Genomic DNA, 12,310 nt, shown 5'->3' on the forward strand with positions numbered 1-12,310 from the left:
TGTGCTGTAAGACCTATGTCTTAATTTTTTATAGAAGTGAGGTTCTTGGTAGGCGTTTTACCCAGTATTGGACTTTACCAATTAATTATCCATCAAGCCACCAAATATCTTTTGTGGGTGGACTAATCAACTAATTTCTTCAGTTACAATAGTGGTTTTATGTTGTACTCTTTAGATTACAACACTCTACCCTAAATGTCTGTAAAGAAGAAGCAATGGCATGTGAAAAGGAAGACAAGCCAGATTTTGATAAGGGATCATCATCTCTCATTAAGTTCTCCTGAGGGAAAAAAAGGAGAAAAAAATATAAAAACTCTTACCATAGTTGTTGTAGGATTCATCACTGGTTCCGTGTCCATAATCATAATATTCAGAAGTGCTAAATAAAAAAGAGAAAAAACATCAGAAAAAACTTAGAAAAAAAGCTTCTGCTGCTGTTAATTTTTTGAACAAAGTAATAAAAATAATTTTGAGCAATTTTTTAATTTTTCTTCTTATCTACACTGTGTCAATCTGCACTGGCCTAATAGTTCCTTCTCACACACCTTTAGAAATGACTATGTTTTGCACAATGACTCAATGATTCCACAACGGATTGGCACTGTGAATTTTTTAGCAACTTTTATTCAAAAAGATATAAATGAAGCCTTAGTTTGGAACTATTTTCATCAGTAGATTAATACGTATTTGGCGCCCCGGTGAGTATTTACAGTATCAAAGTGGATGTAGGATTTCCTGCTGTCTGTTGCTCATGTTGCTCACTGATGTGTTTCTAATAGACAGGAGAGGCTCGTTGGTAGGACCAGTTTGTGGTTTAGCATTGCTGTGTCACATCGTGTTTAAATGTAGCTACATCAGCAATCACTCCATATGGCAGCTGGTGACATTTGACCTTGTACATACTGTATTCATCCAGCAGTTGTGTGTGTGTGTGTGTGTGTGTGTTTTAACTCCTACCTCTTTGACTGACTGCTGTAGTTGTCATCATAGGCTTCATAGCTCTCATCATCATATTCTCCACCGTATCCATCATCGTAGCCCTGCGAGGGAACACCATCAGAAACCGGCAATATTAACATCTTTCCTCGGCTCTGTTATGCGTTACAGTGTAAAAAACAAAGTAACTAAAAGAAAAAGAAAAACAACACAACCAATTTAAGCAAGCTTCCTCATAAAAATTATTTCTTTGAGTCTGTAATACCCACTGGGGATTATTGACTACGGCTTTAGTGGAACATGTCGCATTGGTAGAACCTAATGAACACCCTCTGAAGCTCTAACTGCAACATGAATCTTAAAGGTTGATATGCAGTAACTCAGGAAAGAAGTACAAAAAGCAGCCAGTAATTACAGTTTTGTTTAGTAACATGAACATGGCTGAACAGCATGCCAGACAGTAAACCCTCTGTGCAATTATGTAGACACTTTGGCAGCTTTGTGTACACTTCAGTAAACTCATGAAACATTTTAAACAAACCCCTCCCAGGTCTGCACGGGTGTAGGCAGGTGAAATATGTTGCTCTTAGTTAGTGTGCAGCTAATGAGAACATAGAAATGACTGTTTTGCAGTGGTGTCCTCATAACACATGCTTTATCATTTCATTCTGTCATATGCACTTGGTTGTTGTAGCACATAAATGTCTCATAAAACATGTATTTTTTTTAAACATCAAGAGTTTGCATCATATCAGGGTTGTCGGTTATTTTACATTATTTTATTTTCTTTTGGAGACATAAATGTCACTTCTACCGGAAATGGGGTTGACTTCCCTTTTCACAATTATTTTACTTTTTTTTAAAATTCTAAATATATTTTATAACAGAACCTTCTTATTGTACTGTCCTGATGTTGGCCATTCATGTCCTCATCAGCCTTTTTTAGTTACAATCCAATAACTGCACTTATTTTCATGAGCTGAGGAAACATTTTTCTCACTTGATTGGGTGAGAGGAAGACTGAAGGGACCACTAAAGGCGAAAAAAGCTAATTTCATGTTCTTAGTAAACTTTTATATTTATCTTTTGTCAACTGGTTAAGGCAGAGGGTATTAGAGTTAAGGTAATGTATCGTTAAAGATAAGAAAGATGAATTTGATGCATTGTCAGCCAGTGAATTTACCATTTCCAACAGAAGTTACAATTCATAGAACTTGATTATATCCATATTATGATGTCCTGTAAATGATGTACACGTCAGAATGGAAATCTCTGATCCATCTGTGCAATGATTTGGAAAATGGCAACATGGAGGGCACAGATGAGATAGTTGTTCCACTCTATTTAATTTAACTTTAAAGGGAACAAATACTCAAATATCAACAGAATGATAACTACTGAAGGCAACAGTGTTATGATGTGTTTGCAATACACAAAATACTCCAAAAGATTTAAACCATTTGCATTGTGATTCATTGGAGCAATTGAATGCTTGCTGCTGGCTTATCACTGCAATCTCCAAACCATCAAATTACAAAGGAGATGGTTAAGATCGATGCTGATCACATTCAGTCTGAGTTAGTTTTGAAGTGCACAACAGAGCGTCTGCCACAGGTTGACTTGTCCACCAGAGAAATAATCATCAAATCATATATAAGCTTGTCATAAACTCAGAAAACGATATGGATTTCTGATAGAAAATCTCTTAAAACATTTAAAATTCCAAACTATTACTTTAATCTAATGAATACAAAAGTGGTGCTGTGTCCACAGATTGCACTACAGACAAAGGCCTGCCACACACACTCTATCAATCTATCTCGTGCCAACACATTTAAATACCTGTGTGTGAAAATGAAAGAAACACTGGCACTACTCACAAGAATTTAGAGATATTGGGCTTTTTAGGATGTCAGAATGTACTTAAAAGTACCTTTACAAGTGAATTTATTTTGACCATGGTTCTCTAACAAGATGATTAACCAAAAAAGAAGTGTTTGGTTTAAAAAGATGTGTTTAAACCATGAATTGACCTCTAATTTTCTGCTTCAATTAAAGCTTGTATTTAAACTAGGCCTGTGTGGTATACCGGTGCGTACCAACAACTGGTGTTTAATTTTTCATATACTGCTATACTGGTGAATAGCCCAAGCAACATCCGGAACGTGCGTAGTGGGAAAGTGTTTCAGTGGAAAACGATTTCACTGCTGTAAACAAACACCACAGCGTGTGAAAAGGAAAGTTTTGAACAGAGAATGAGAGCCGGCAAGCAAACAAAAGTGGTAGCCGGCGGTGGAAACACTTGCAATTATCTTCATCACCTTAGCTGTAAAAACACTTTTAAGAGTACCAAGAATGTCTTAAGCTAAGCTTCGCATCCTCCCCATCCACAGTGAAATCTGCAAGTAGCAGTCAGACGTCCATTCAAGACGCGTTTGCTAAAGGGAGCACGAGAAAAAAAAGCGAGCAGTGGGTCAAGATAACTAACGCTATCACATTCCACCTTGTCAAGGATATGGTTCATATAAATACCGTAGAGAAAGACGGCTTCAAGATGGTGAAAACTTTGGATCGCAGGTATGTCCTACCGGACAGTAGACATGTCCTGTGTCTGGACATGTACAAACACAACATGATACAGTCCTTATGACAGTAAAATGGGCTATTTAGGGCTAATCAAATGCAGTAATTCTTTTCTAATTAAAATTTTGCTATACTGATCAGCTCTAATTTAAACTGCCTTCTTCATCATATTTTTCACATTTTGACATCATAAGACTAAGACAACACCTAAAACATGACATGTTATTGAGACACTTGCCTTTTCTTTTCTTTGTATACCCACCATTATAGTTAGCTTTAGTCTCAACGAATGATTTAGCTCTTTGGCATTTTCTATGTGTTCTTACCTTACAATTCTATGTTAAAATGTTTTTGTCATGGCTGTTGTAATTTATTAACATAACATGTCCAACAGCATCGAGGTAAAAAACATTTTAAATTGTGAAACAAACTGAAAAAGTAAAAAAAAAAAAAAATCAGCAAGATGCTGTTTCTGTCATGTTGCAATGAGAATATTGAGAAATGTTGGGTTTTAACAACACACAATTTACTTTTTCTTTTTCCTTTTTTTCTGGCCACTCTTCTATAAAGTTCAGCTTTGTAGAGTGTATGGCTTAAAGTAGGGTACTTCAGTCTACAGACCCTCCAAGTTCTTGAGTGTAGCTCTGCAGATCCTTTGGGGTTTCCTGGCCTCTTTGTTACCTCTCAGATTTACTGTATGTCCTCCTTCTTTGTTTCATGAGTTTATGATGCCATATCCTTTCTGTTTTTGAATAATGGACATGGTGTTTTTCTACAGAACTGTGTCCTCGACTTAAAGTGCTTTTATGGAAACAAACGTAATAAAAAAGGAAGTTTACGTTTAGTTATTTCAGCATATTTAGATCCTAGAAAACATTTTCCAGTGTCTTAGACTCTAATAAGTAATTACTTGGTCCTAGTTATTTCTAGAAAGGCCAGGTCATTTAAATGTGAAAGATTTAAAAATACTGTAACTGTGACTCCCACAACATTTCCAACAATGAGCTTCCATTTGCTCCTCTATAGCAGCTGACAAGTGAAAATTACACTCATTTATACCCACAAAGAAGGAAAGACTGTAAGGTTATATCATTATTTTCATTGTCAGAACGACCAACAAAACCTTTCAGCTAAACTGCTCATGCAGTTGTGAGAATTGTGGCTAAAACTTGAACCTGTTGAGGAAGTTCATTGTAAGTAAGTACATAAGCAAGTAAAATTTTATTTATAGTATAGCATTTTTCAGATTAAAATCACAAAGTGCTTCACAGCAAGACAAAAAACCAGTTATGACAATAAAAACAAAATAAAATACAAACACCAGGTTAGTTAAAAGCTTATCTGTATAAAAACATCTTCAGCGGCTCTCTAAAAGAGTCAGTTAAGACAAAGGCAGAGTAATCCACAACATTGGTGTTACTGCATGAAACCATGGGGTTTGAACCGAGTAAATTTGTCTTATCAATCTTCTGTCCAACTAATATTCTCTTTATTCAGTTCTGGCCGGCCAGGGTGGCCAAACCTTTTCCTCACCCATTTCCGTTATTGTAATTTTGACACAGTAAAAGATTAAATTAAAAGGTTATCACTAAAAGCTTTAAATGACTCACTTAGCTCCCCACAGAAGCAAACATCTTGAACATGTCTGTTTGCATGCTGTGAAATCAACAAGAAGAAATTTCAATGGAGAGAATGACATTCACTGTTTTGGAGGCGGGGAGATGTTGGACTAAAAGTGTTTGCCCTTTTCACGTCTGCAACCCAACCTCCATTTTTATATGAACCGATCTATCTGAAGAAAGTACGCCTGCATAATTTTCGGTCAAATGGTTTATTCATGACAGCACAGACAATCAGTTATCAGATATTTTAAATCAAGCTCTACTATGAAACACGACATTGTTCAGTCCTCCTTAGAGGCTGAATCCATTTTATATGAGCACAAAAAATGTTTTAAAAACCACCATGAAATTTAAAGCCAGACTTGGTTTTAACAGCACATAACTCCTTCATTACTTCTTGTAACAACACAGTCATGCAGTGATGTCTGGCATTAGGTTGAGCTGCATCGGCTACAGCTGTAGGACACAAAAGCAGACACATCAGGGTGAAGGACATCTAGCACAGCAACACAAAAGAAATTAGATTCAAGACACTTGTACACAGTTTCTATTTCCTACTGGGTAATGCTGATTCAGAAAACTCTTGTTCCTGTGTGGCTCTATTTGTGTGAACATGAAATTGGCTAAATTAAAGTTAGGGATTATGCCAGGGATTAAGTTGTTCAGGGGATCCTATATTTCTCTTTTTCTTGCAGGAGTCTCTCCACACAATGGACGAGCCACAGACCTGTATATCTTCATAATGAACCATTTTCTAAGCTATCTCGTATGAAAATTGCCCACACTGGACCACAGCTGCAAAGCAATCAGTGGATTAATTTCAGTCAAATGTAATATAAAAATGCAGCAGCTTTATTTGCATGTGGAGTCTCAGAAAATTCACAATATATCTGTGTAATGAAATGCCATTTTGACACATTTAAATGAAAATAACTGACATGCTGACTCTGGACTCATAGAATAAAATAATATTATCTGTAGTATTGTTAAACAGGACAACAATAAACAAAGTATATGACATATTATCTTTAACTGCACTACCAGCATGGCCAGTTAACCAGAGAAGAGCAGCAAGCTAGTTTCCATCTGCAGTAGTGGCCTCATGATGCAGTTTTTTTTTTATGCCTCGTGTTATTGAGTTACAATGAAGGGCAGTTCAGGACTAGAGTTAGCGTTAACTTGTCTGTTTTTGTGAAGTCATACATCTATGCTTTAGGATAAATCATCAAATATATACACAAACCTTTATCATTAATCTTTATATCAACTTTAAGGAAAGTAATCTTATAAATGTATGCTATTTTGCATGCATGATTATTTCTATATTCCTGCATTTGCTGTTTATTTCTAATCAGTCTGTTAAAAAATCTATTGAATGGCAGAATGACAGAAAAAAAGGCCTTCTTCTTAGAAATGTTTGCTGGAGAATATGAACTATCTGAACTGTTTAAATTCAGATCAATATGCCCACAGGGGTCTGTGATAAGACTGCTTGCAGACAGGAAGAATCCACTGATTTATTTTGATTAAATAACTTTTCCAGACTACTTTTGTATGTATGAAGGAAATGCTTTGGAGCCAGTATCTCTGCTTGAGCAATGACCAACATGGATCTGCACCCAGATATACTTTCACAATGCAGCATTTCAGTTAGATAACCAGCGTTCAGATATGGACGATATTCCTTGCTTAAAGGTTGGTTTTTGTTTGATTGTATTTGTTATGTACAAAATAAAAACTGCATGACTGAAGAGTTTACCAAAGGCTTGTTTAAAATGTAGTTTTTAGTCACTGAAACACACTCATGAATATCTGAATAAAAAAGAAAAATCATATCATGATGGTAATAGTCTCATTAGTGTTTCTTTTTTCTGCACCATTTTCCTCTGTTCCAACTTCATATATAATTCAACTTGCAGAATTTATTTTCATGTTATGTTCCTCTTTCAGATTTTAAAATGTTTGCTCATTCATTTTTTGGCTAACTTCTCAAAGATGGGCATCTTTTTGGGTCTTTGTTGAGAGGTGATGGTGATGTTGCAGGAATGGGGGCACATTCACTTTGGGCTGCATCTTGTTACTTGTTTAAACTACTTTCCTCTGAGGAAAAAAAGTCTGCATTTTTATAGGTACAAACAAGTCAAAATGAATATGTTTTAATTCTACTACTACTACTACTAATAATAATTTTAAAATAGACACAAGGGATTACTTTAGAAAGGAAATAAGTATATTTTTTTTTGGTATAATTAACCTGCTATTTATGCTGTGCTCTTTATCTGCTCTGTGTAAATGGTCATCATCAGGTAGTTTTAAACTGCTCTCTTCTGATATCAGCCTTTTATTTTTTTAAATGCCAGTTTCAGGTTTTTCCAAAAAGCCTATAAATGCAGGTCAAATTTAATGGAAATGATGTATAAATATGAGAAGCGTGGACCAGATATTAGTGACTTACCCCCCCCAGGTTACAGTTTTGTGATTTTTATATAATTACGTAGCTTGCCACAACTTGTTTTCAATAACATCTTCCACAAGTGACCAAGCAAGATAAGGAGGGTTTAGGGATAAAACACATAAAATTTGTGCAATCGACAGTTGATGTGTGTGCAGAGGAATGCAGCTTTAAGAAAGAGAGGAACAAAAGCAGGGCAGGGATGATGAAAGAGTCAGACTTCAGTGGTGCTGAAAAACATTACAGCGGCTGAATATGAAAACAAGAAATAATACTGTCAAATATAAAGAAGATGGTTTTTCAATTGTAATATATCCTCAAATAAAGGTAGGTCACAAAATACGTGATGACAATTTAAATACCTCAGTGAAAACAAACTCCACAGGAAGAGACCATGAGAGAAGCTCCAGAAAAACCATTTTTTTTTCCAATTTCAATAAATCTTATTTGTCTTTTTGTCAATATATTTGTTTGGTCCAAACAGACAAAGTACAAGCTGAGACTTCTTTTTTAAATACATGGACGAAGAAAAAAATCTTTAGGTATCATCCAATTTCTCAGCATTTAAAGAAAAACAGTTCATTCTTCTCTCCCTTTCTCTCGGCTGACCTCGGTGTCGCACATAACAAATGCATTCGGCTTCGACAGGGTACTACATGTAAATAGGCCGGCCTCTAATTAATGAGGCTTGATTCCTTTAGTTTGACACTCATCTGTAAAAACAATTAACACTGGTCCTTTTTAACAAGGCAGAGGACATAAATCAAATGTTAACACAAGAGTGGAGAGTCCTCGCTCAGTGTAATTAGGACAGCACGAACCTAAAGGCCCTTAGCACTGTGCTTCATTATCAATTGACAACCTGTATGTCCCCCGACAGTGACTGATCTTCATAGGGAGCTGCTTGTGAATGCCTTTCCACTCAGCAGAATGGGGGAGGAAAATGAGATTTGCAGCCTTTTGTTTCAGAGAATAGATGTTTGTAGAATAGATGCTTTTACCTGTGCAAATTCAAATTGTGCACCTTTTGCTGCCCTGCACTTAGTGACTGTTTACTTTTGAATATTTGGCTGAACTTTGATGAAAGGTTACATTTTTCCACATTTAATAATTACAACTAGATCAAACCTTGATTATTTTAATTGCATTAAACAATCTCATTCACTTTAGGGAAGACAATGAATACTTCAGAGATGTGCTGTTTAAATTTTACTACTAGATGTGTTTCAGAGTTTAGCACAAGATGTATCAGCATCAGTTTGCTTTTCCCCTCACAGGCAGCTTTAGTCCCTGATGGTACAACTGAGCCTGTTATGTATTCCACCTGAGTTTTTGTTCTTTCTTTTAAACAATCAAGTGGAAGTGTATATACATGTTTTAATAAACAGAAGAGTTCTGTGTGGCAAATTTCCATAATTAAAGAAATGATAAACCAGCAGTGCGTCTGAAGCCATTGTTATATAAAGCAATTACAGCAGATGTGCATTCTACCCAGAAACTACTAACCTTCATGAATCTCACACATCTTTTATGTTCACGAAATAGATGAAATGGGTAGGATTTCCCCCCGTTTCCAAAGGGTGTCCTTTTCGCTTTTTCCACAGTAGATAGATTAGAGGTTTTTTTTTTCTTCAAAGCCTTCCAAAGCTTTGTGTTTAATCACATTATGGCATTTCCTGCATTGCTTTGGTATGGTTGGAGGGCTCAGGTTAAAAAAAAAAAAAAAAAAACAAGCTATGAGTTTAAAAGTTTTACCAGCAATTTGTACAATTCATGGTCTGCTGTCAGGGACCGAACACTGTATCATTCCTGTCTTCTCCAACATCAGCACTGATATTAAGGGATAAGATTTGATCCAGATAGGATTTGATCTTTACCATTAAACCCAGTCCATGGTCCCGGTTCATACAAAATGCCATCAATCACATCTCTAATCTCCTTTTGGTCTCCCTTTACACTTTTCACAAGGAGTAAGACATTGTTTGTGAGGCGTATTCAAGGGAATTAGTCACATTCTTTTTTTCCTGGATGCCTCTTTAAAATGCTACAAATTACACATTTTCATGTTAGCTCTTTAGGATCAACCTCATCTAAAATGATAGACCCTTAGCAAAATTTCTTTTAGAGTAAGGGATCATAAGACAGAGAGTGAAACATAGATTAGTTTTTTTAATTCGTACAAGCAGAAAACAATTATTATTATTATTACAATTATTATCTTTAATTATTGCAACAAAAATGCATAACAGGTGAGTATTGCTAAATCACCTCACATTCTGTTAGAGTGGTGCGTTAAAGAGTTATCTGTGGTGAAACTGCAATGAAAACCACAAAATTCTACAGTTCTGCAAGACCTTGAGCTGGTTGCTAACATTACAGATATTAAATTACTGGGAAGCAAAATTCTATTATTGAAAAATATATGTACATTTCAAGAGTCTTTACATGAAGTTGTAGGTGAGAAATTCATGTTGGAGCAGATTGATGGGTCAAAACTCAACGCCTCAATTATTCATGTAATCACAAATTAATGTTGAACACTACAAAAGAGGTAAACATGATTAACTGTTTGCATTTTTAATTAGTTTATATTGTAAACACTGCAGTCTACAGTTTAATTAGCTGTAAATGTTTTTGTTTGTATTAAACAGTCTTAGTATGTAGGAACGGAACATAAAGGACCAGAATTTTTTGTTTCTTTTGGAAATTTGCTACTGTAAAAACATCCACTGGCACATCAGTCCCAATCCTGCTGCAATAGCTTGATATATTTTATCTAAACTGTAAGTCTAACAATAAACATCCCTGTACTGGGAGGGTTTCATAATACAACATGCCAAGAATCTGAAGAAGGCGTACCTGCCCAGACTGATGAAACTAATTTAACTTGTAAATGCTTAAGCCCATTCCACTGATGTGATGCCAAAATGACAAAATAACTTCCTCCATGAATAAGTACTGTAACCCTCTTCATTTCTGAATTGTAGCCACCCTTTAAGAGGTACGGTAATAGTTACTGTCACTGTATTAGTTTTATGACATTGACGGCGTGACAGAGCCCATTCATCACTACAGTCTCAAGAGGAACCTCTGTCAAATGAAGACCTACAGAAGAAACACTACAAACATTATGCAAACCCCAGTCTGTCATTCATTCGGTAAACACAACAACTGAACTACAGGATTCGCACACGCCTACATATGTATGGGTGCTGGGTATGAATAGGCAATCCTATGCAAATTGGTCTCTGGCAGAAGATGCGTAGTGATAATAATAACTCTCTGTGTTGTGAGTTCATGAAAGCAGAAGGTAAAGTGAAAACTCAAAACTGCAGCACTGCAAAAAGCAAGACTGTCACTCCATCAATAATTCAGCTGTGTGAAGGCATTCGTGATTTTATCTTTCCACTAATTTTGTGAATATGCACTCATTGTATGAAAGCTTATTGTCATCCTTTTAAGAATAGATAAAAATGCTAAATGTATAGGTGTGGTTGGGGTGGTAGCAGATCACAGTCAAATTATGAGTTGCACTCCGGTCCACATACGGATCAATCCTCCATGTATGTAAATAGAAACCTGAAAGGAAATTGCTGAGAGCTTATTAAGAAATTTCGTTGTCCGGTAGTTAATCAGTCTCTTTATTGCCATTTGTTGAAATCAACGCCATTCATTTCTACATAAAGTCAATATTAAATTGTTGTTTATGTATGTGTGTTTGCGTGTGTGTGTTTGTGTGTGTGTGTGTTTTACTGAAACTGGAATAAACTGCCTTTTTCTCGGGGATTATTTTCAGCCGTGTATTAATGTAAATTTGGTGCTTCACTGAGCACGGCAGGACTATGGTGTATGTGGGATTGACTCAAAATAAGCCATTAAATTAGAGTTTATAATAATGAAGGAACATGCCACCCCGAGTAGATGTGTGGTTTTGCTCAGCACTGGTGCTCTATGGCTCAGAGGAATTAGCTTTATTAATCTTTGACGACACAGGCTGTACTTAGTGGGATCACCTCACTTCTGGTCTTAGAGTCTCTCTGGGATTCCTTAAGAATAATAATAATAATAAAAAAAAAAAAACACTGAGTCATTGCACAGAGAACAACACTTTGATGAACAAAGATAACAGTGATATAAAGGGTGGACTGAGGAGAGATTTGTTGAAAAGGGATAAAGAGAAAACAGGATGTCAATAAAATATAGAAGCAACACTGCTACATGATAACTCCCAGCTTCCTTGTGCTTTCCTTCAGTTTTAAATCAATATCACCCTCGATTAGGTACAATTATAGACTTTCTCACAGTATCGGTTTTATGAGGAAAACTGACAGTTTGACAGAGTCCATCAATCAACAACCTCTGAGGAAACTGCACAGCAATAAAGCACTCTATAATTTACAGAAGAAAAACACAGGGTGTAGCAACAAAAACTGCTGCTGATGTATTGTTGTGTATCAGTAGGTTGCGCATTACAGGATTCTTCTATAGAAATAACAATAATCAGTGCAACATCTTGTACATGCCATGAACTAAAATAAAGAAATCAAGCAAAGCTGGACGTCTGTATGAAGACATTTACTACAATCGTGAAACATGCTTTAAAGAAAATTGTGTAATGTGGTAGAAAAAAAATAGCAAAGTGAGATATGAGGGGGGAGAATGTTCAGGACAAACTCATCTCTACATAATCCCATCGTCTCTGTGCTCCCAACCTCCT

At 36.0% G+C, this 12,310-nt stretch overlaps 1 protein-coding gene across 4 annotated transcripts in view; it reads right to left on the minus strand.

Moving 5' to 3' along the window:
• khdrbs2 (KH domain containing, RNA binding, signal transduction associated 2) overlaps nucleotides 1-12,310 on the minus strand; it is a 75,473-nt gene that overhangs the window by 15,733 nt on the left and 47,430 nt on the right. For all 4 annotated transcript variants that reach the window (XM_042010576.1, XM_042010573.1, XM_042010574.1 and 1 more), the window contains exons 7-8: nucleotides 958-1,040; nucleotides 321-379 (exon numbers count right to left, since the gene is read on the minus strand). In XM_042010576.1, the coding sequence (XP_041866510.1) occupies nucleotides 321-379; nucleotides 958-1,040 (142 nt within the window). The remainder of the gene's footprint in view (nucleotides 1-320; nucleotides 380-957; nucleotides 1,041-12,310) is intronic.

Source organism: Melanotaenia boesemani, chromosome 16 (assembly GCF_017639745.1).
Source record: "Melanotaenia boesemani isolate fMelBoe1 chromosome 16, fMelBoe1.pri, whole genome shotgun sequence".
Lineage (NCBI taxonomy): Eukaryota > Metazoa > Chordata > Actinopteri > Atheriniformes > Melanotaeniidae > Melanotaenia > Melanotaenia boesemani.